The sequence below is a fragment of the Dromiciops gliroides genome, chromosome 1 (assembly GCF_019393635.1).
Source record: "Dromiciops gliroides isolate mDroGli1 chromosome 1, mDroGli1.pri, whole genome shotgun sequence".
Classification (NCBI taxonomy): domain Eukaryota; kingdom Metazoa; phylum Chordata; class Mammalia; order Microbiotheria; family Microbiotheriidae; genus Dromiciops; species Dromiciops gliroides.
In genome coordinates, this window is record NC_057861.1 from 529939653 (window position 1) to 529964838 (window position 25186).

At 37.2% G+C, this 25186-nt stretch overlaps 1 protein-coding gene across 1 annotated transcript in view; it reads left to right on the plus strand.

The window, feature by feature from the left end:
* Positions 1 to 24955, plus strand: part of LOC122735182 (cytochrome P450 3A9-like) — a 32692-nt gene extending 7737 nt beyond the window's left edge. The window contains exons 2-13 of the mRNA XM_043976538.1: positions 1360 to 1453; positions 2971 to 3023; positions 8582 to 8681; positions 9664 to 9777; positions 10233 to 10321; positions 13858 to 14006; positions 14556 to 14683; positions 15896 to 15968; positions 18542 to 18702; positions 19992 to 20218; positions 23246 to 23408; positions 24094 to 24955. Of these exons, the coding sequence (XP_043832473.1) occupies positions 1360 to 1453; positions 2971 to 3023; positions 8582 to 8681; positions 9664 to 9777; positions 10233 to 10321; positions 13858 to 14006; positions 14556 to 14683; positions 15896 to 15968; positions 18542 to 18702; positions 19992 to 20218; positions 23246 to 23408; positions 24094 to 24189 (1447 nt within the window). The 3' untranslated portion in view covers positions 24190 to 24955. The remainder of the gene's footprint in view (positions 1 to 1359; positions 1454 to 2970; positions 3024 to 8581; positions 8682 to 9663; positions 9778 to 10232; positions 10322 to 13857; positions 14007 to 14555; positions 14684 to 15895; positions 15969 to 18541; positions 18703 to 19991; positions 20219 to 23245; positions 23409 to 24093) is intronic.
* The last annotated feature ends 231 nt before the right edge of the window (positions 24956 to 25186 follow it).

The window sequence follows — 25186 nt, forward strand, 5'->3', positions numbered from 1 at the left end:
ATGAAATGATAAGATGTTATCAGATAAAGCAGTTTTACAGTCTTTGGCCATAGAAGTGGAATATGTGGGATGATAATGAGATCAAGGTGGTTATTATGCCTGTATTTGAATAATGAGAAATGAAGGAAGCAGTTGAAATTAAGGAATAGAGAGGCCAGTATGTTTTGGGAACTAATTGATTATTGATGTCAACTGGCATAAGGGAAAGGTTAGACTGTAGAACAAGAGTGACCAAGCACCTGAACTGCTTGAGAAAAGAGGGCTGTAATCCATTCTATAACTGCTCCCAGAACTGGATTGGGTAAGATATCTGGAAAGAGTGAAACTCAAAGGAGGACAAGTTGCTAAGTTATAACAGAGGAAGGGTTTGGGGGTGGTAAAAACAGGATCGAGGAAGAAGTGTACTGGCTCCTCCACCAGGACTAAGGGCATAAGTACCCAGGAGATGAAGATAGTAGGATACCTATCCAGGGGACACAATGGAAGAGGTGGGCAGAGCTGGACTGCTAACTGAGAGGGGTAGAACTATGATGTCTAGGGATAAGGAAATGGGAATTAGTGGCAAGGAAGGTAGGTGATTTTTGCTTATACATGTGGGAACTCTATCAAATGGAACAGTAAATAGTAGAAGTATTCTAGTTATAGAAAACAGTCATTTCTCTTTGTAGTATCAAGGAGGGAGGGATATTAGGAATAGTTTTAAAAGCTCTTCCTATATATAAGGTCCTAACAGTAAGATGTATAGTGTCTAAGTCTTTGGTCATGGGCTGGGTCATTAAGTTGAGTGAAATATATTGGAAACTATCATTGTGGTGTCTGGTGTTCTGATTCTAAAGAGGAGTAGTCTGGTGTCTGGAGCATGAGAGCTGGTTTGTGTCTTAGAGAGGAGGGCTTAACGTCTGAGACTCATGTTCTGAATTGTCTTAGGTGTATGTAAGATGCAGTGACCCTGGACTGGGTCCAGTCTAACAACTGAGACTTGGTCCTATCACAGCACAATAGAGTTAAACTGTAGTAATGATGGAATGAGTTCAGACAGAGGAGGATTGTTTTCCAGCAGCAATGCTGATGATAGTTTACTCAAGACTTACCAAACTTAATTACACCTAATGTATTGTCTCAGGCCTTACTGAATCTCAGGGAATCTCAACTGGGCCTAGTAATATCTCTGGATATTTGTGGGAGCCATGAAGTATCTCTGGAAGTGTCTCTTTGGCATCTGGATCAGGGTGAAGCAAGCCTTACCTCAGATTTTCCTTTATTGTTACTCTCTGATTACTGATCAGTAGACTACACTATTTATATCTTTGGTCTTTGCTTTTGGCTCTAATGTCTTTGCATATTTCCTTTATTTTACAGATATGGGACCTGGACACACAAGGTCTTTAAGAATCTGGGAATTCCGGGACCAGCACCTCTTCCTTTCTTTGGAACTGTTCTTGCTTATCGCAAAGTGAGTTTCTATGAGTTAGTTCTCTTTTACTGGTTTTGGACAGTGGAAACATCATTTGCTTGTGGCTCAGGAGGTTTAGGTACAAGTATTAGCTCTGATGCTTATTACCTGTGTGACTTTGGGCAAGTCAAGTGTTCTCCCAAGGCTTCAGTTTCCTCATCCATAAAATGAGGGGCTTGGACTTTGAACTCAAGGTATAGAAACTTCTGAGTCTTTGTAAGACCTCAGATTTCTCAAATATAAGTTATAGTGTACTTTTCCTTCCATGTTATAGGATGGAGTGTCTAGCAGTATTCAGAGCCTCTTTTCATTGTGCTAAGGGCTTCATTAATGAGTTAAGGACTGAATGTTTTACATTAAATTCTGCCTGAGTTGTTGTCAATGTTATTAACACTCTCTGGAAGATTTAGCCACTTATTCAAAGGGAATTTCCTTTGGAGCCCAGCTTTCAGTGCTGTACGAGATAGTGACTAGACCACCAATTTCACAGTGAAGTAACTGGTATTACCACCTGGCTTTCCCCATAACTTCTAGTCTTAGTGAGTTATTGGTTAATTATCTCCCCAGGGTTAGAGCTTGTGTGAGAGGCAGAATTTGAGCCCAAGATTTCTTGGGTTTGGGGCCGGTTTTGAATGATCTCTATGCCTTTCAACTGATTACATAAGAAGATATATCTTCAGGTGTTGATGCATAAATAAAAGAGACTGTATGTGAAGATTTACATCAGAATATGTGTCATCTACTGGCAAGAAATATGGGATAGATTCCAAAGAGCTTGAATGGTCTGTCAGTGACTGAGCCAGGGCAACAACTCACCCTTTCCATGCTTCAGTTTGCTAATTACCTCATCATGTATTTGTGAGAATCAAATGAGATTCATTGACTCATGAAACAGATGTGAAATACCTTCAGAGAGTGTGAGATACAATTAAGAGTAAAAAATGATTTGTTAAATAAGTTCATCAATCACAATTACATTAACAAAATCTTTTTTGGGGCGGGCCAATGAGGGTTAAGTGACTTGCCCAGGGTCACACAGCTAGTAAGTGTCAAGTGTCTGAGGTTGAATTTGAACTCAGGACCTCCTGAATCTAGGGCCAATGCTTTATCCACTGCACCACCTGGCTGCCCCCAATAATAAAGTTTTTAAATTTTTACTATGTTTTGGGCTCTAGGTTACAAATACAGTTGATAAAACAACCCCTTCTTTAAATAGATTTTCATAGCATAGGAATAAAGCAATGGAGTTAAAATTTAGATAGCAAGTATCCTGGAGCAATCTCTTTCTGTTAGAGAGATCAGGAAAGACTTCATGGAAGTGATTACATTTGACCTGGGTCAGATGTCAACAAGTAGAGATGGGATTGGACAACATCAACTTCAGGCAAAGTGAAGAAGATAACAGCAATAGTAAAAAATACAATTATTTTATATTAAACTTCATAATATAAGGCATTTTAAACATTATTCATTATTAAGAATTCATGACAATATCTGATTTTAAAATGTTTTTGCAGGGTTTTGTAGATTTTGACATGACTTGTTTCAAAAAATATGGGAAAACCTGGGGGTGAGTATTCTAAGGAATCTTTCCATTATACCCACATATTTCAATGGTTATTTACCTATAGCTCACCACTCAATCCAAATATATTTGTGCAGGAACATGTATTGAAGATCTGTTCAATGCCACAGAATTCTAATTCAGGCCCATAGAATCATAACAGATGCAGCTGGTATGATATTACCCTGGGTCATGGATTCTGTGCATAATGCCTCCTTGTTTTAGTTCAGTGCTATGATAATGTGAATGTAGAAGAAATAGGGAAACATTATATTAAGTAGCTACCATATAAAATGCCTGCTGAGCAATACAGATGCAAACACAGATCTGAAAAAGCGTTCTCGCCCTGATGTAGCTTCTAGTCTATAATACAATTCAATAGGTAAAAAGAATAGTAATGAAAAAAGATGACCAGACATAAAGAAACATAAAAGGTGATGAGGGTAACCAATATTTTTTCGAGAATTAATTTTACTTAAAAAGACAGTTCTGCACTTTATTTAATTTATTGTCTAAAATCTTATTAATTCTGACTCATGAATTTGGACCCAATGAACTTGTGATAATTCATACTCACCTCCCCAGAGCAGCATAGTTGCCAATATCCATTGCTGATTTCATTTTGCTTCATTCTGAATACTTTCCCTTATTCTAATCACTTCAGTTACTTTTCAGGCCCACTTCAACCCAATTTTCTATCATTTATTGATTCATTGTTTCAAAGAACTCTCATCCTATCTTTCACCAACTTCCTTCCCTACATACTTATAAACTTTTTGACCAGCTTTATTTCTATTTCCTTGATTTAATAGAAACCTCACTCTAACCTGAAAATACCATATCTCTTAAAATGCTTTATACTCTTACTCCTGCTCCCTATACCCCCTACTCAAAGGTTTAGAAAATGGAGAAGTTATATTCCTCAATCATTACTGTTGTTTCTTGATCATTCTTCTTCTATTGTGCCCTAAATACTATCCCCTTTGTTATCTGCTTACCTCCAATTAACTTTCCCAACTTTTTTTTAATGACCTTGGTACTGAGTTCACCATATTCTCCTCCACTCATGCTCTGATCTTGGTAACAAAAGAATATTTCAATTTACAGCCTAACCATGCAATTCCTTATCCTCTACAGTTAAAAAAAGTTCCTTTTCATGTGTCCACATTTTTGAATAGTCTCACAAATACCAAAATCTAGAATTGAAATTCTACAATTTCATCACCAACTCACTCGCTTGTACATGTCCCACTCACTCCCACTAAACCCAATAATCCTCACTTTTATTGTACATAGTGGTCCTTGACCCATTCCTTTTTTCCTGTTCTGTTTCCTCCCTTTGGTTTTTATTTGCCTCAGTGCTTTCTTTGGACCTTATTGTTTGCTACTTTAATGCTTTACTACTTCCTCCTCTAGTTTCTCTCGAATTTTTTTCTTCCACCAATCCCAACCTGCAAACCCTCATTCTAGGCTTAATCCCAACAACAGATTCCTTTACTTCTATCACAGGACAAAAAGCCATTCATAAAAAAATTGGGTCAGTTTCACCCAATATAAATTCATGGTAAATAACTTTACCTGGGCTGCTAGGTGACACTGTGGATAGAATTCTGGACCTTGAGTCAGGAAACCTGTTTCTCATGAATTCAAACCTGGCCTCAGATACTTACTAGCTGTCTGGGCAAGCCACTTACTTCTGTTTCCCTCAGTTCCTCATCTGTAAAATGAGTTAGAGAAGAAAATGGCAAACTATTCCAGTATCTTTGCCTAGAAAACCCAAAATGGGTTCACAAAGAGTTGGAAAGGCTTAAATGACTGAACAACAACAACAACATCATTGTATTTCTTTTTATTTTGTTAATTGTGTTTCCAATTTTAATATGGTAACCAAGAGCTTTGAAGTTTCTTGTAGATTACCTATGAATTTGAAATTTCTGATCTAAAGAATTTTCTATTTTCATTACTGTGAAAGTTATATCCAGCTCCTTTTCCTCCCTCATATCACATATTCATTCAATTTCCTGGAATTTTCAATTCCATCTCTGCAGCATCTCTCAAATCCCTTTTCTATTCTCATTGCCATCATTATCAATATTAGTACAAATTATTATTAATGCTCATATCAATTTCTGCTGTGGCCTCTTGACAGGATTCTTCTTGACTGTCCTCTTCCTTCTATTTGGTCTATTTAAATTGTTTATTTTTAAAATAGTATTTATTTGAACATTCATTTTAAAAATTTAGAGTTCTAAATACTCTCCCTCTCTCCAGTCAGTTCCTGACTCATTAAGAAGGCAAGTAATAGGACATCAATCATACATGTAAAGTCATGCAAAACATATTTTCATATTAACATGTTGTGAAAAAAAGCAAGAAAAATAAAGTTATCTCTCTGAGGGTGGATGGCACTTTTCATCATGAATGGATCCTAGGAAATTTTCTTGGATTGTATGGATCTATTCATAATACTATTTCCAGAATAATCCTTCTTGTGCATAAATCTGTTCATGTCCATTCTTCTGGAAAAAAGTCATTCCTGGCTCCCTATAGTTTCCAAAGAAAATGAAAAAAAAAACCGGGGGGGGGGGGGCAGAGACAAGATGGCAGGGGAAAGGCAATGATTTGCCTGAGTTCTCCCCCAAACCCCTCTAAATACCTTCAAATAATGTCATAAGTCAATTCCTGGAGTAGCAGAACCTACAAACAGACAGGGTGAAATAGTTTTCTAGCCAAAGATAAGTTAGAAGGTCCACAGGAAAGGTCTGTCACACTGGGATGAGAGTAGAGCACAGTCCATCTCAGGTGGCACCAGCACAGACCCAGCCCCACAAATCAGGAGCAGGCCTTGGGAGCTACTGAATCAGTGGCAGTAGCAAGTGGAACTCAGCCCACAGAGAGTAAGGGGGGCAAACAATTGGCCAGAAGAAGATTACAGGGGTTTTTTGCTAGCACTTAGGCAGGACTCTGTTGGTTTTTTTGTTTTTTTTTCATACTTGGATCCAGGTTACAGTCTTGAGTGGCAGTGGCAGGCCAGGGAGAAGCACTGTCACACTGGAATTTACAGACACAGAGAAGCTATATGTTCCTCATAGTTCCACGGCAGAAAAGGAGAGTTGTGGTTGCTTGCAGACCAAAGCACAGGCTAGGAGAGTAGTAAACATACATCTCCTTAACTCATACCACCTTGGCAGAACTGAAAATTTAGAAATTCCTAGAAGTGTTTCTGAAAATAGCTACACAAACCCCGTGAAGCTTGGGACAGTGCATCCTCCAACCTGGAAGGAGTGCCCCACTTTAACAAAGACCTAAATATTAAGAAATAGGCTGGATAAATGAGCAAATGGAAAAAAATTCTGACCATAGAAAGTTATTATGGTGACAAAGAAGATTAAAACACACCTTCAGAAAAAGATAACAAAGTCAAAGTTCCTACATCCAAAGACTCCAAGAAAAATATGAATTGGTCTCTGGCCATGGAAGGGCTCAAAATAGACTTTGAAAATAAAGTAAGATAGGGAGAGCAAAAATAAGAAGAGAAATGAGAGTGATGAAAGAAAATAATGGAAAAAGTCAATAGCTTGGTAAACGAGACTCAAAAAATACTGAAGGAAATAGCACCTTAAAAAACAGAATAGTCTAAATGGTAAAAGAGGTGCAAAAAACCAATAAGGAAAAGAATGACTTGTAAAGCCAAATTAGCCAAATGGAAATGACCTTGGTACTGAGTTTACCATATTCTCCTCCACTCATGCTCTGATCTTGGTAACAAAAGAATATTTCAATTTACAGCCTAACCATGAAATTCCTTATCCTCTACAGTTAAAAAAAAGTTCCTTCTCACGCGTCCACACTTTTGAACTAATAGTCTCACAAATACCAAAATCTAGAATTGAAATTCTACAATTTCATCACCAACTCACTTGCTTGTACATGTCCCACTCACTCCCACTAAACCCAATAATCCTCACTCTTATTGTACATAGTGGTCCTTGACCCATTCCTTTTTTCCTGTTCTGTTTCCTCCCCTTGGTCACTGAAGAAAATAAGCACCTAAAAATATCATTGAGCAAGTGTTTACTGTCATTGAGATGTCCTCCTCTCTCCCTTTTCCTACTGAGTGACTGTCGCTCATTCTCTAAAGACCAATTCAAAGATTACCTTCTCAATGAAATTATTCCCTTTTCCTCATGTAGCACTTTGGTTTATATCTCTAACAATAAGAACAACAATGATAAAAATAATACAATATACTCTTTAAGGTTTTCAAAGCATTTTATGCATGTTATTTTACTTGATCCTCAAAACAACCTGCTAAGGTTGATGCCATTCTTATCCCCATTTTGCAGATGAGGAAACTGGATCTAAGAGAGGTTAATGACTTGCATGGTGTCATAGAGGTAGGAAGTATCTGAGGCAGAATTCTAAGTCAAGCATGCACTATGTATTTCATAAATATTCCCTTATGAGTTTTATTGTAGATTCTTGATTCACTTCCACATCTTAAATTAGAGAAAACATAATATAGCAGTGAGCTCATGGCCATAAATTTATAGTTTCTGATCCAATCATTCTAGAGAACAATTTGGAGCTTTGCCCAAAGGGCTATGGGGCTGTCCACGCCCTTTGACCCAGCAATACCACTATTAGGTCTGTATCCCAAAGTGATCATAAAAAAGGGGAAAGGACCCACATATACAAAAATATTTATAGCAGCTCTCTTTGTTGTGGCAAAGAATTAAAAATTGAGGGGATGGCCATCAATTCGGGAATGACTAAACAAGTTGTGGTATATGAATGTAAGAGAATACTATAGTGCCATAAGAAATGTTGAGCAGGCAGATTTCAGAAGTATCTGGAAAGACTTAAGTGGACTGATGTTGAGTGAAGTGAACAGAACCAGGAGAATATTAACACAGTAGCGGCAATGTTGTGTGATAGACTTAGGTCTTCTCAGCAAAATAATGATCCAAGACAATTCCAAAGGACTCACGATAGGAAATTTTCTCCACATATAGAAAAAGTGCTGTGGAATCTGAATTCAGTTTGAATCATATTGTTTCTACTTTTTTGTTTTTGAGGTTTTTTCCTTTTGTTCTGATTCTTCTTTCACAACATGACTAATGCAGAAATATGTTTAATGTGATTGCACATATATAACCTATATCATATTACTTTCTGTTTTGGGGAGGGGGAGGAAAAGGAAGGAGGGACAAAAATTTGAACATCAAAATCTTATAAAAATAAATATTGAAAACTATATTTATGTGTAACTGGAAAATAATAAAATACAGTTGTTGTTGTAGTTGTTATTTTGTGGGGCAGTGGGGCTTAACTGACTTGTTCAGGGTCACACAGCTAGTAAGTGTTAAGTGTCTGAGGCCAGATTTGAACTCAGGTCCTCTTGAATCCAGGGCCAGTGCTTCATCCACTACGCCACCAACTCCCCCATAAAATACTTTTAAGATTGAAAAACAAATAAACCCGAATTTATAGTTTCTGTTTGCAATCTGTTTCCAAAAGTGTAATTTGGTGACTAATGTAATACGTTCCATTTGGGGGTATAGGTTTTATGATGGCAGACAACCTGTATTGGCCATCATGGACCCAGAGACCATCAAATCAGTGCTGATAAAAGAATGCTATTCTGTCTTCACCAATCGTCGGGTAAGTAACAGTAAAAGAGTAATGCTGGCAGCAATGGGGGGTGGGGGAGCACATTCTAACCGTGTTAAGGGCCACATAGTTTTTAGATCATCTAGAAACATTACCTTCACTCATGATACTCTTACAGTAGACAGGGCAGACAAGACAGACCAGCTGAAGGCAATGAAGTTTGAGCTGGTAACAGAAGGCTATTTTTGCTGTGTGATTTGAACCCTCATCAACATCTCATGAAACCAAAAGATTCAGAGTACCAATGCTTCCCCAAACTTGACTTGCTTATAATCCAGCCAACTGGGCCATTTTTAAAAGGAAAGGTCACTGTGGAGAATGTGTCTGCCTTTCCTCATCTAAACAGACAATAACTGTTGATGAGCTACCTCCAACAGAAAGATAGGCACAGAAAACTTGGTCCCGGAAGTACTTCCATGCCTCCTTTTCTCCTTTTGGCCAGTCATTTCCAGTCAAGATCCTGGGGAAAATCCTATGGAGGAGTTGATGGCCAACCCACCAAATTGGCAAAGAACTATCTCAAATGTGATAGGCCAGCCAGAATTACTGAAGTAACTGATTCCATGAGGAAGAGATAGGAGGTGATGTATGCCAGGCAGGTCAAATTAGCACCACCACCACTACCTTTACCACCACTTGATCTCAGACACTGTGGGAGATAGCATAGGTTATGGCCCCCAAAACTCTTGGGAAAAGCAATCCTTATAGGCTAGTATTCCTAGTCATTATTTTGGGAAGAAACATCTCTAGTGATGCAACCTTGAAATATTCCTGTAGGTAAAACAATCACAGTTTTTAAGGACCTGTAATAGAAAATTCTTGCCATGAAAGCCCATGGGATATAAAGAGTCAGAAAACAAACTATAAATATTTACAAAGAATATATTTTTGTTTTGGAAAGTGTAATGGACCTTTATTTCTGGTTATACCACTTAATACATGACTGGTCTTGCCTTTTACCTTTTTCTTCTAGACTTTTGGTCCAGCAGGGATTTTGGAGAATGCTGTCTCAATTGCTGAAGATGAGCAATGGAAGAGGATTCGAACAGTATTGTCTCCAACATTTACAAGTGGAAAGCTCAAGGAGGTAAAGAAATGGATATTTGTTAAATTCTAGAAGACTGAATCTAGTGGAGAGTACAAAAAATAACTTCTATTGTTTTTCTTCAGTTAAAACCTAATTGATAGACAAATGTGTTTGAGCCTTTTCTAAGGGAATATTTTGTTTACTACTTTTTGGTGATAAAATGGACAGGACACTGTCTCTCGAGTTAGAGAACCTGATCTCCAATATCCCTTCTGATGCTTATTACTCCAGTGACCATTGGCAAGTCACTTAACTACCTGACTGCAGTTCCCTCATTTTTAACATGAAGTAGTTTGACTACATGTCCTGGAATACCTGTTCTTTGTATAAATATATGATTCATTACATTCTAAAAGACAGATATTTATAAAATAATATTGTGCTTCTGGCTTGGGAAAGGTGGCTTGTTCTGAAACTGAGTTTTTCACATGTAAATATTTTTATTTGTCACTTAGATGTTTCCTATCATTAACCAATATGGAGATGTTTTGGTGAAGAACATGCAGAACGAAGCAGAGAAGAGCAAGCCTATAACTATGAAAGAGTAAGTATGGGGCAAGAGTTATTGGAATCTGAGCAACATCAGGAGACACAGCTTGCCTAAGCCTTTCTCCTGCCATCTCTCCCCAGAAACGGAAGCACCAACTTTTAAAGTTATAGTCTTGGCTTTTTAATTAGCAAAGCAAGTGTAAAAGACAACAGATGCTGGGAACTTACAAGCTTTGGGCACTCCAAGTGGTCTTATCCAAGGCAAAGTCTGATCCATTCCTCCCCCTTTCCTCTATACCAGTGAGGTCTGAGCTTTGCAGGTCCATGGGTTTATTTGGTTCTGAGAAACAATAGACTGCTGCTTAACTTAGACACTATCATCCAGGTGGAAAAATCTACTGGTTGAGAGTGACAAACTGTGGGCTTCGTTTCAGTCTCAGATTCATTTCCTCATTATTTTTCAGTAGGCTTTGGATTGGTCTAAAAGGTAGTGTTAAGGACCAACTCTTTTCCTGGGATCTGAGGCACATTTATGGGGTTGTCACTTACTGTTGTATTTCCCCCTCCCTTAACAGGGCCTGTGACTGATCCTCATATTTAGGTTCTGATCTTTTCCATAGTCTACATGACCCACAAAAATGTAAGAAGTAACAATTTACCAATTGGCACCTGTTCCCATTCCTTGGATGAGCTCATATTGTCCTAGTATTTGTTTAGAACCTTTTATTTCCTAGTGCTAATTTCAGGTCAATATCGAAATAAGTTTCCTTATGCAAACCTGGGCTAGCCACATTGTTTTTTTGTTCTGCTTCTTGGATTTCCTAATAATTTTCTAGACTGGTTTGGGGTTGAAAGAGTTCTCTGCACATTTTACTTCTCTGCCATATTAACTACATTGACTTCTATAACTGTCAAAATAATGACATATTATTGATTTTAATCCTTGTTGACCCCATTACACAATTTGACACTGTTGACTACCTTTTCTTTCTGGATGCTCTCTATTTTCTGTTTTCTGATTTTGCTCTATTTAGTCTTACTATCTGTCTGATGATTTTCCCTCAAACTCCTTTGCTGTATATCCATCCGTGGATCATCTACTAATTTTAGCCTAGTCAGTCAAGAACATCTATTACTTATTTAATTTATTAATAAAAATATGAAAAAGATTCCCCTTTTAAAATATCTCTTGATAGTATAAACTATCTGGGAGTACACCTGCTAAAAAAATCTAGAAAGTATATAAACAAAATTTTTAAAACATACCTTCTTACCCAAATAAAATCAGATTTAATTAACTGAGGAAACATTAATTGTTTATGGATAGCGAGGGCCAATATAATAAGAATGTCAATTTCACCCAAATTAATTTACATATTAAATGCCATTCCAATTAAATTAATAAATATATTTTACTGAATTAGAAAAAATTAACAAAATTCATTTGGCAAAAAATCAAGAATATAAAAATAATGGAAAAATGTAAAGGAAGGAAGCTTAGCAGTACCTGATCTTAAATATCATAAGGTAGTAGTTATCAAAACTAGCCCTTACTGGCTAAGAAATGGAAAGGCAGATCAATGGAACAGAGTAGACACAATTTACAGCAGCAAATAAATATAGTAACCTTGTATTTCATAAGTCTAAAGACTCAAGATTTTGGGATAAGAATTCATTATTACGTAAAAATTGGAAAGAAAGCTGGAAAGCAGCATGGCAGAAGTTGGGCATAGACCAATATCTTACACCATTTACCAAGATAAGGTCAAAATGGATACATGACCTAGACATAAAAGGAGAGATTACAAGAAAATTTCAAGAATTTGGAACATATTACTTATCAGACATCAATAGTTGAACAATTCATGGATACACACAAGACAGAGAGCTGAATTAGGTGCAAAAAGAATAATTTTGATTACATTTAATTTAAAAGAATTTGTACAAATAAAACAAATATAGCCAAGATCAGAAGGGAAGCAGAAAATTCAGAAAAAATGGCTTTGTAGACAGTTTCTCTGATAGGTCTCATATCTCAAATATAGAAAGAACTTTGTCAAATCCATCAGAATCTTGGCTATTCCCCAATTAATAAATAGTTAAATGATATGAGCAGATAGTTTTCTGATTAAGAAACCCCAAAAAATTGCAGTCATATGAAAAATGCTATAAATCATTATTTTTAGCATCTTTCTTAAGTTGTCTTTTATTTAAACTATCAGTGTCCTCATTTCCTTCAGCAGACCTTTGGTTTTAAATCATCTCACCATATGAACCATTTTACACCATTTACCTCCAGTTTATCAGTGTCCTATTTTTTTTTTTTGGCCAGGCAATGAGGGTTAAGTGACTTGCCCAGGGTCACACAGCTAGTAAGTGTCAACTATTTGAGGCTGGATTTGAACTCAGGTACTCCTGACTCCAGGGCTGGTGCTCTATCACTGTGCCACCCAGCTGCCCCATGATATCATTTTCCAAATATAATTTCCAGAATTTTGGACACAAATTAAAAGCAAAAGCAAAAAAAATTTAAAAACAAAAAAAAATGAAGAGTGGAAATGATAGTGGAGCTAATCTGAAGAAGACAGAAAAACATGGGTTCAAAGGTATTGCTGTTAGTGCCTTCTCCTATGCAGCTATGATATATATATGTATGTATGTGTGTGTATATATATATATATGTATATATATATATATATATATATATATATATATATATATATATATACACATCCTTATTTGAATAGAAGCTTCTTGAGGCCAGAGACATTTTTTACATTTTTCTCTTATCTCCAGTGCCTAGAATAGTGCCTGACACACAGTAAGCACTTAGTTAATGATAGTTTATTAATTGAAGGTAGAGAGTATTCACACTGTGGGGAGGAAAATATATCTCTGGTTAAATGAGAGAAACCTATCATTTTTCTAAAAGCTTAGGAAAAGGGGGGCACCTAGGTGGCACAGTGGATAAATCACCAGCCCTGAATTCAGGAGGTCCTGAGTTCAAAGCCAGCCTCAGACACTTGACACATACCAACTATGTGACCTTGGGCAAGTCACTAAACCCTCATTGCCCCACAAAAAAAAAAAGAATAAGAAAAAAAGCTGATGAAAAGGAAGTGATAACACGAATCAGTATGTCGATGTATTTGGCCCCATGAATGTCCATGATATTATTCATTTCATTCACTCATTCAATTATAAAATAGTTTTTGGATTTCTATGTAATTGATGAGGGAGAATCATCGCTTTCCTGAAAACATCTGACCTGGCAAACGCTACTGACAATTTTCAACTCTGGTTCATATGTCCTGCTGGCTTGAACATAGATGGCAAACCTGACCAGCCTGCATTAAAATATAATTGGGAACTACATAATAAAATATAAAATATAATAGGACATAGTTATTATTAATATGTGTTTTTCTAATTTAAATGTATGGCCTATAGGCATCTTTTGGAATGGTTTAGTAACTTGTTTCTATTGAGTTTGACCCTACTGATTTAGAGTCTCACTTTTTGTCTTTGCTTAAAGATGAAAGATACAGTGTCTGTTCTGAGTATTTCTTTTTTTTTGCTTTCTACTCTCAGAATTTTTGGGGCCTACAGTATGGATGTGATTACCAGCACTTCCTTTGGAATCAGTGTGGATTCATTGAATAACCAGAATGATCCTTTTGTCAGAGAAATCAAGAAGTTAATTAAATTCAGTTTTCTGGACCCGCTCATACTTACAGTTAGTAAGTTTGTTCTTCTTAACAATAATGGACAATTAAAGATTCAGTGATCCTGACATTCCTCTATATAATTCAATAAGTTGGATCATAGATTTAGAAATGGAAGGAAACTTAGAAGCCATAAAGTCTAACCCAAAAGGGTTTAACAGAAGAGGAAACTGATGCATAGACAGATTACAACACAATCTCAGGCATTCTGGGGATTCAGTTCTTAATTTATATCTGTTAGAGAAGGAATACTTTCAGAGGGCAACTGACCTAAATCCTCAAGAGAATATTTTTCTAATTGGGTCATTCAGGGGTAGCTTAGCAATTAACCTAGAAGACCAGACTTGGCCACAGGACACCTGATTTTGGAGAGAGATTCCCTGCCTCTTTTGGGTTTTTCATTGATCCCCACCAATTCACAGACAATTGGCAGTCTCAAAAAGGAAATGAGTAAATCTTTACAATTTGTACCTCGGGTACCATCTCATCATCTACACTGAATAAAAGTGATAGGATCTCTCAAAAAATTCTACATTTTCATAGGGATATTTTTTTTTTCCTCAGCACTCTTTCCATTTCTTATTCCTCTGCTTAAAAAAGTGGATGTAACTATATTTCCAAAAGAAGCAACTAACTTCTTAGCAAAAGCAATTGAAAAAATAAAGGAAGAGCGAAAGAAAAATTCACAGAAGGTAAGTAGGTCTCTCCAATGTTTAGAATAAGAATATGTGCACATTATAAATAGTTGTATTCTTTATCACCTGAATAAACAGAACTTGTGTCCCATTTTTTAATGTTCATTCTTGCTCACTATAATTTTTATTTGTTTTTTATTGTCAGATATTTTTGAGGACTTTCTGTAACCTTAAGAAGTGTTACTTGGTAACCTCTAAGCTCACTTCAAGCTCTAATGCTATGCTTGAAAATTATTTAATATTTGTAAGACCTAGTGATCTGTGTTTCTGGGAGTACAGAGAGAAGACTGTCCCAGCTCTCAATTAATTTACAAATTCATGGGCGGAATAAGACACATACCCACTATTATACTCCAAATTAGTATATGATGTGTAGCAAGCCCCTCAGGAGAGTGAAAATACCTTTCTCCTTTATATACTCTAAAAACAGGCCTTGGTAACAATACCAAAGGCTATATAAGAATGGTCACAAAAATAATAATTGTGCCAGTAAATCTGGCCTGTATGGGCTCTTTACCCAAATTTGGAACATTCCCACAAAGCTCCTCCTGAGGCCTTTTTCTGGAGCAATTATGACCTTTAATACTTGAAAGTCAGGCCAGAAAAGTACAAGCTATTGTTGACCCTTGCAAGCTACAGTCTTCAAGGTTGACCATATTGATTCATTCTATATTTGTGACCTAAGACCAGTCTAGCTGAGTTTGAAGAGCTATGTCCATTGGTTGAACACAGTAAGATCAATTTCTTTGCCTATAGTGATCCTAGAAAACCAGCCATGAAGTTATTGTAAAATTGTGATCAAAAGCGTCTATATCAATGATGTTATAAACCTTTGAAGAAATACCTGTCACACTTAAGAGAATTCATTTCCTGAAATACTTAATAATTTTCAAACATATTGTTCAGGGTCTGTTTCCCTTTCATAAGCCTGGCCTTGTGATTGGGACATAATCTTTTAAGGTTTAGGAATCTTGTTTTAAGCTCTTATTTTATTCACTTGAGGCTCAGGCTCTTTGGCCTTCCAGGGTCATGGAAGTGCCTTGGGTAGAATTCTGACGCTACCCCTGATTTGAAGTCACCATGTCTCTAATCATTCAGATCTTCATTTGTTTATCATATAGTAGGGATATTAATTTTCTGCGTTCATATCTAATTTCTGTGTTCTCAAGTGTTTTTTTTCAGTATTGGTGTTTTCCATTATTTTTCCAGCAACGGGTAGATTTCCTTCAGCTTTTGATGGATTCTCAGACTTCTAAAAATTCAGAGACTCACTCTTACAAAGGTAACTTGGGAATGAGGGTAGTCACAAATTGCAATCTTGAAGATGTTATCTGTGGAAGTAAGAAAAAAGTTCCAATTTGGGGGCAGCTAGGTGGTGCAGTGGATAAAGCCCCAGCTCTGGATTCAGGAGGACGTGAGTTCAAATCTGGCCTCAGACTTGACACTTACTAGCTGTGTTACCCTGGGCAAGTCACTTAACCCACATTGCCCCACCCCCCCAAAAAAATTCCAATTTGCTTTGATGATATACCAAAGGGCAATAATGATGATAATGATCTCACAGTTTTAAGATTTGCAGAGCACTTTACATATATTACTTTAATTGGTCTTCATAACAATTCCAAGTACTTGGTGTCATTCTTACTTCTATTTTAGAGATGAGCAATCTAAGGTTGAGAGGTTTTAAGCAACTTCCATAGGAGCACATCTAATAAAACTTTGAGGTAGGATTTAAACTTAGATCTGACATCTCTAAGTTCACCATTCGATGGCATCAACTAGCCATCTTAGAAAGGTACTTGACATTTGTAGCTAAATGGAGACAATTTTCAAAATTATATTTGAATTTGTGATGATCGAGTTAGTCTGAAACCTGGATGGTGACACAAGAGCCAATTTTATATCTTTTACCTAGGACAACAAGGAGGCATAGTGAGGTAAGAAAGACACTTTTTTTTTCAAGAGAAAAAAACTGTACTCTTATTTTAACTGCTACTAAGTATTTGTGTGACATTGGGTACATCACTTCACTTATCTGGGTTTTCTTGTCATAGGTACAAACAGGGTATTGGCCCAGATGATCACTCAATACTCTTCTTGTTCTAAATCCTATAATTTTACTCTATTCTCTGGCCTAGACCATGTTCGTTTATGCCCAGCTACCTGGGCAGTGAGGTGGAACATAAGATAGAGTGCCAGGCCTGGCGTCAGGAAGGCTTATCTTCCTGAGTTCAAATCTGGACTCAGACACTATCTGTGTGACTCTGAGCAGGTCACTTAACCCTGTTTGCCTCAGTTTCCTCGTCTATAAAATGAACCGATGAAGGAAATGGTAAAGCACTCTAGTATCTTTGCAAAGAACACCCTAACTGGGGTCACAAAAAGTCAGACACAACTGAAAAAACTGAACAGCAGCAACACAGGAAAGAAAAAAGGGACTGATCAAAAGTTTTTCTTGCAATATAAAACTTGTTGCCAAACTTCTCAAACTGTGTTTTATTTTTATTTTTTTATTTTTGCAGGACAATGAGGGTTAAGTGACTTGCCCAGGGTCACACAGCTAGTAAGTGTCAAGTGTCTGAGGCCAGATTTGAACTCAGGTGCTCCTGAATCCAAGGCCAGTGCTTTATCCACTGTGCCACCTAGCTGCCCCCTCAAACTGTGTTTTAATTATCATTATTCTTATTTATCCATTGGTAGGATATATCTTCTCCTATCCTAAGAATTCTTACAAGAACTCAGCAAGAAGGAGGCAGCATACTTTAATGGAAGGGGACACTGGAGTTGGGATTCAGAAGGCCAGATTATAATTTCAGCCTCAGCAATTTACTATCTCAGTCACTTTATTCTTTGTTTGTTTGTTTGTTTTGTTTGTTTTTGTGGGGCAATGGGGGTTAAGTGACTTGCCCAGGGTCACACAGCTAGTAAGTATCAAAGTGTCTGAGGCCAGATTTGAACTCAGGTACTCCTGAATCCAGGGCCAGTGTTTTATCCACTGTGCCACCTAGCTGCCCCAGCTCAGTCACTTTAGAACAGTCATCTTACTGCTCTGAACCTCAATTGCCTTATCTGAAGAATGGAGAGAAGCACTCTTTCACTAGCAATCTCATAGTGTGAGAGACAAAATTAGATATACTGAGAGCTATTTGGGTGACTCGCCTTAATATTGGGGTCCCGGAAATATGAGGGACCTTTTTAGGTTTAATCTCCCTTCTGAATTATTCTTTTTAGATATTTCTCCCAGGCCAATAAGAAAGGAGGCTCTAAGCTTTAGTTCACAAAAGGACCAGATTTTATTACCTGGGAATTGATTAAATAACAAAGGTAAAACTAAAAAAAACAAAGATAAGGAAATGGGAAAATAGAAATGCAGATAGATGCTCTTAACTCTAACCTTAGCCTAAGCTGGTTCAAAGGAATTTAGGGTTTTCAGTAGGTAACTCACCAACCTGCCAGTCTAAGTTGCTCATGCGCCACCACGACCTCAGTCAACCGCCAGAGAGACTGTCTGTCCTATGACACAGGATGTTAGAAAAAAAAAGGGCTCCCTGAAGTGAAATGTTACTTTTATTATATTTAGAAATAACAACTGAGGATAAGGCAGATGTGTGGAGAGAACAGAACACATACAGGAAAAATGAAGTTTAACAACCCCCATTAGAATTAACTTCTTTTCTGCCTTGTGAAGATAGATTGTGGTGAAAATTCATATCACATCAATGAATCTATTTCACATCTTTTTTAGGTATTCCAGAGAATCAGGTAGATGCCTTTCCTAAATTCGTGTGATGTGTCTGAATGATATAACAAAGGTATGACCACTTTGTCTGAATATCTCCCTTGTCTCTTTTTCAGATCTGAGTGATGAAGAAGTCCTTGCCCAATCCATTATCTTTATTTTTGCTGGCTATGAAACCACCAGCTCAGTCCTCTCCTTTCTTTTTTACCACCTGGCCACCCACCCTGAGATCCAGGAGAAACTTCAGAAGGAGGTAGATGCAGTTTTACCCAACAAGGTGAGAGGATGAGAGGAACAGTGCTATTCACACACCCCTCCCAATTAACTTCCTATTCACCACTTGCCTCATCTCTTAGTAGAAGCTTTGTCAAAATCACCTTGCTGACTTTTTGCTCATCATTGGAGCATGACCAGCAGTTGAAAAGACAAAGGTATGTTCAGACACCATAAGTTTATACAAAGCTTTTCTTGAAAAGAATGAAATAAGGGCCCCTAGGTGACTCAGTTGATAAAGCACTGGCCCTGGATTCAGGCGGACCTGAGTTCAAATCTGGTCTCAGACACTTGACACTTACTAGCTGTGTGACCTTGGGCAAGTCACTTAACACTTATTGCCCAGCCAAAAAAAAAAAAAAACGTAATTGTATATGTTATCTGTTGTGAGGAAAGTGTTTCTGTCCCCCACCGTAAGTATCTTTTAGAAGTTAATCAATTTTGGAAGGATAAGTAGAGATAACGAGTGAAAGCTGGGTAGCAATGAAGACAGAAGTTTCAAATGTATCTTCTCAGGTTTTAAGTGTATCTAAAGTAAACTTAATTGAGGTAAATTTTGTCTACCATCCCACCTTTGATTTCATAGACAAGAGAATCCAAAAGAACAGAAAAAAATATTCATCTTAGCAAAATTTCCTTTTACTGAGTTTCAAGACTTTTGTCACAGGCTCAAAAGGACTCTTTTTTTCCCCAGGGTAATGAGAGTTAAGTGACTTGCCCAGGGTCATGCAGCTAATAAGTGTCAAGTGTCTGAGGCCAAATTTGAACTCGGGTCCTCCTGAATCCAGGACTGGTACTTTATCCACTGTGCTTCCTAGCTGCCCCTGTCAAAAGGACTCTTTTTATGAAATATTTATATAGACACAAACTTCGCTTTGACAAAGCTCAGAATTTTTGAGTCACTTCATTAACACATTGCCAACTAGAGTGAGTCCCAACATTCCATAGGTTCAAATATAAAAATATGTTTATAGCTTTTCTCCAGAAAGTATTACTGTAACATCTGGTGACTATATATATATATATATATATATATATATATATATATATATATATATATATATATGTGTGTGTGTGTGTGTGTGTGTATATATATGTATATATATACATATATATATATACATACACACACACACACACACATATATATATATATATGTGTGTGTGTGTGTGTGTGTGTATGTATATATATAATGGAGTTGCTATAGACTTATGCTAAGACTGGGTTAGTGAAGGCAGATGTGGTATGTCACCTTAACATTTAGAACTTAGAACTGTTTGTTCTCTTCCTAGGAAGCAGTCACGTATGATGCCATAGTAAAGATGGAGTACCTAGACATGGTAATAAATGAAAATCTCAGGCTTTACCCCATAGCTGGCAGGATTGAAAGGGTTGCTAAGAAAACAGTTGAGATCAATGGATTGATGATTCCTAAAGGGACAGTGGTGATGACCCCACCCTTTGTCCTTCACCGTGACCCAGAATACTGGCCAGAACCAGAAGAGTTCCGCCCTGAAAGGTACACACATTTTTTTTTTTTAAATCAGGGAAAAGGTTGCTCAGTGTGGTCAGTCGACAGTTTGGAGAGAACATTGATGGAATTGGGAAACAGAATCAAGCTTTACATACTGGCTTTGTATCTTGCTTAGCTTGATGACTCTGGGCCTGTAACTTAAACACTCACAACAACCCTGCAAAATGCCTACTATAAGTATTTCCATAGCTTTGAGATATCTACTTTAGGCATTATTGTCCCTATTTTATGAATGAAGGAACTGAAGTTTATATACTTTAAGTGACTTGGCATTAGTCTTACAACTAAGAAGTGTCCAAAGTGAGCTTTGAATATTGGTCATTGTTAAGAGTTTCCAAGTCGAAAAATGAGGGTTTAAGGGGGCAGCTAGGTGGCAGACTGGCTAAAGCACCAGACCTGGATTCGGGAGGACCTGAGTTCAAATCCAGCCTCAGATACTTGACACTTGCTCTGTGACCCTGGGCAAGTCACTTAACCCTCATTGTCCCACCAAAAAAACAAAACAAACAAACAAAAAAACCAAAACAAAACAGAACAAAAATGAAAAAGGAGGGTTTAAACCATATACCATCTGAAATCCCTTCCAGCTTTAAATTCTATGACCTTTGTCTCTTTTTTTATTTACCTATTCTATAGGACTTCAAACTTTATGTTAAAGATGAATTGTGCTCACTTCAAGGGTCAGGAGTCACTGTTCCAAGCTTCAGGCCTTTTTGCCCTGCTGTATTAATGGTTAGTTTTAGGGACCTGTAAGTTTTTAGTGCTTCCAAGTTTTTTGTTTGTTTTGTTTGCACCTAGGTGGTGCAGTGGATAGAGCACTGGCCCTGGATTCAGGAGTACCTGAGTTCAAATCTGCACCCTCCAAGTTGTTTTAATTCTGGAAGGTGTGTGGTCCCTGATTTCCTGGTTGGCACTCTGGTATTTACTCTGGTAGGGCCCTTGGTCTGTAAAAACTAAAACTCCTCTCCTCTTTGGAACTTAGACTTAGAACTGCATAATGGACAATAGAGTTATTAAGTGGTGCCTGATCCTGTGCCTAGTACTAGAACGGGACTCCCATTGAATCTCTTTCTCACCATCTGTTCAATACTCTTATTATTTATGGGCAGTGAGTTCTCCTGGTATTCCTGTTGCCATGGCCACCTCTAAGGCCCATCACTGGTGTCACTGTCATGCTCTGCTTTCATCCACCCCGCCCCTCACCCCACCATGACACAGACCTCTCCTAACCTCCTAAATTGTTCTGAGCTTGAAAACTTTCCCATGCCATCCTTTTATTGGATATATCATTTTAGAATTTGATTTGACATGTTATTTTAGCGTTGTTTAGAGGAAAATGTGGGGAGAGTTCAGCTGGAATGCTCTGTTTGCTCTGCTATCCTGGAACTGCCTTTATTTTCCCTCTCTTCTTAACTTCATACAATTCTGCTTCTGACTTTATCATTCTACTGAAATTATTCTCTCCATAGTTACTAATGATATTTTAATTTCCAAATGCAATGACCTTTTCTCAGTCCTCACTTTCTTTGTAGCCTTTGACATAGTTGACTTCTCTCCTCTTCTCTCTAGGTTATTGGCATTCCACTCTCTTCTGATTCTCTTCCTACCATTCTGACCACTCCTCTGCCTCTTTTCCTGGATCTTCTTCCAGATTATACCCTCTAATTCCTAGGTGTCCCTCAGGGTTCTGACCTGGACTATCTTGTATTTGCCTAGTGTGCTACTTCACTCAGTGAGTTAATCAATTCTCATGGATTTAATTACCATCTTTATGCCAAGCATTTTGAGATCTACTAAGCCTGCTCCAATCTCTCCCAGATCTCCCAATGCCTTTCTTACATCTGGAACTAGATGTCCTGCAGACATCTTAACTTTAATGTGATCAAGACAGAATTCATTATCATTCCCCTTAAACCCATCCCCAACTTCCCTATTTCTGCCAACATCATAATCCTAGCCTCTCAAATTCACAGCCTCCCAGTTTGACTTGACTACTCCCTATCTCTCACACCCCGTATCCAATCCATTGCTAAGGCTTCTCAATTTCACTTATTTTAAAAAAATGTTCTCTTCTCTCCTCTGATGTTTCTTCAATTCTAGTGAAGAGCCTTATCATCTCATAGCCAGACTATAATAATAGCCTGCTGGGGAGGGGGGGGGTCTATCTGTTGCAAGTCCTCCCCACACTAATCCATTCTCCATTCAGCCATAAAAGTGAGGTTCCTAAAGTGCAGGTATGATCATATAAATCCCTGAACTCAATAAACTCTGGTGACTCCCTAGTGCTTCCAGGAGCAGATTCAAATGCTCTCTTCAGCATTCAAAGCCCTTCATACCTTTCCAATCTTTTTTCATCTTACTCCCTCTCACCTGTGCTTTGATCCAGTTTCATTGGCCTCCTGAATGATCTGCAAACAAGACATCCCATCTCATCTCCAAGCATCTTCTCTAGCTGTTCCCCAAACCTAGAATGTTCACCCTCCTCTGCTATGACTATTGACCTCCCTGGCTCCTTTTTTTTTCCGGGGCAATGAGGGTTAAATGACTTGCCCAGGGTCACACAACTAGTAGGTGTCAAGAGTCTGAGGGTAGGTTTGAACTCAGGTCCTCCTGAATGCAGTGCCAGTGATTTATCCACTGTACCACCTAGATGGCCCCTCCCCACCAACTTCCTTTACATTCCTTTATAAGGAGATTTCCTCAACCCCTCTTAATCCCAGTGACTTTCCTCTGTAAATTATTTACTATTTATCCTGTATATACCTTGTATTGTATATATTTCTATGCCCATTGACTTTTCCAGTAGATTGTAAACTCCTTGAGGTTAAGGAATTTCTTTTTCCTCTTTATGTATCCCTGGCACCTAGTACAGTGCTTGGCACATAGTAGGCACTAGATAAATGTTTATTGATTTATAGATGCATCTCTTCTAATCAGATTTATCATTCTTCTGACAATCTTGGATCTTCTTTTTTCACTCACCTCTTTTCTTCTGCCATTTTGGAAAACCAGATTCAGTAAGGAAAACAAGGAGAGCATCAACCCCTATTTGTACCTGCCCTTTGGTGCTGGCCCCCGAAACTGCATTGGGATGAGATTTGCACTTATGAGTATGAAAGTTGCTACTAGTCGACTCCTGCAGAACTTTTCCTTCAGAACTTGTAAAGAGACACAGGTGAGGAGTCACATCTTACATTTCAATTCTTAGAATGGTTTTTATCAAGATGATTTATTTTCGAAGTAGAGAAATGCCCTAGGTCACAGGAACAACTTAATTCAACAAAATTTGCCTATTTATAGTGAGCAGGCTAGTAAAAGTTAATTTGCCATTATTAATATAGAAATATACAGAAGGCCAAGAGATAAATAATTAAAGTTTTGTTGTCTACATAATTAATTACATTTAAGTATGATACAAGAACAACAATACAAAAATCTTGGTTCTAAACAATATAGTTTTTGAAGACCAAAGTATAGCAGACCCTTTTATTTCCTTTATTTTATGAGGGGAAAAAATGCAGTGTTAAGGTTCTGAAAGTAAATAAAAATCTCTTCATTTCAGCAAGATTCTTGATTCTATCTTACAACAGACTGGTATTAATAAAATCTGATCAAATAGTTAATACCTATTTATTGGTTGATTGTCTATTTTGTAACAGTCTCTGAGGTTAAATCTGCATTGGCTATCTATTACAATCATATCAAATTAACACTCCTTTGCATGATATTTTTCCTAGTTCATCTTCAGTTGTATAATCTTCTTTTCCATAAGATATCATAAACTCATACCACCTGCTCTTTCTCTCCATTGTTTGATACTGGTTATTTATTGAACTCTAATTTTTTCTTAATTATTGTAGGTTCCTCTGGAGCTGAGTAATCAGCCACTCCTTACACCTACTGTACCCATTATCCTTCAGGCTGTACCAAGGACCAAGAAGGCAAACCAACTCTAGAAATTCTTTCTCTTTTTACTTACCCCCATCTACAATCATGCCCAAGATTTCTCTTTTATATGCCAAAGAAAATGAATCCCAGGATTTCAAAAGTAACTTTATTTACCTTATGAGGCACACAGAGAAAAATAAATGATTTTTTTCTTTAAAAAAACAACAACAGAGGATGAGTACTTAGATATTACAGATGGTCTTTTGGAGATCTCCACATCTGCAGATATGGTTTCATGTTCCCTGGTGATATGTCCCATACACTGCTCCAACTTAACATATTTGAAAAGAAATGATCCCCAACAGATTAGCGATTCAATGGATGAACCTAGAGAAAACTACGAATTGATTATTTGTTCATTATTTTTATCAACAATATTCCTTGACAATAGCAATTAAAGTGAATGTAATAATGTTGTGGGGGCATATTTCTTATTTTTAATATTCTGCATTTGATTGAAGCATACTTTTTTCACTTTCTTATTATTTTTCTTTTTTTATTCCTTTGCATCTGTGTTTTCTTCTATAGCATGATTAACATGGTAATGTATTTTGCATGCTTGAACATGTATAACCTATATCAAATTGTTTCCTTCCTTTTGGAGGAAGGAGGTGAAGGAGAGAGAAAGAGAAAAAAATTGGAACTCAAAATGGTTAAATGAATATTAAAAATTGTCTTTACATGTAACTGGAGAAAAATAAAATATTCATTTAATATGCTATATTTTATAGTCTGCTGCTACAAACCAATAAAGATATTTCTGGAAACCTCTTATTTGATTGTAGTGTTCCTTAAAGTTGTATCAATATAATTTAGTTTGATGGGTAATGTGTTAGTTTTGATTATCCTATTTTTTTTGTCAACTAACTGATCAGAGTGTCCCTATAGAAGTTTAGTTTAAACATTGACAGCTCTGGTAAGGAGACCAATAGTTCAGTTGACTCTTTTTTCCTTTTCCATTCCATCCACATTTTAATGTAAACCTTGACAAAAGATTTAAGTTTA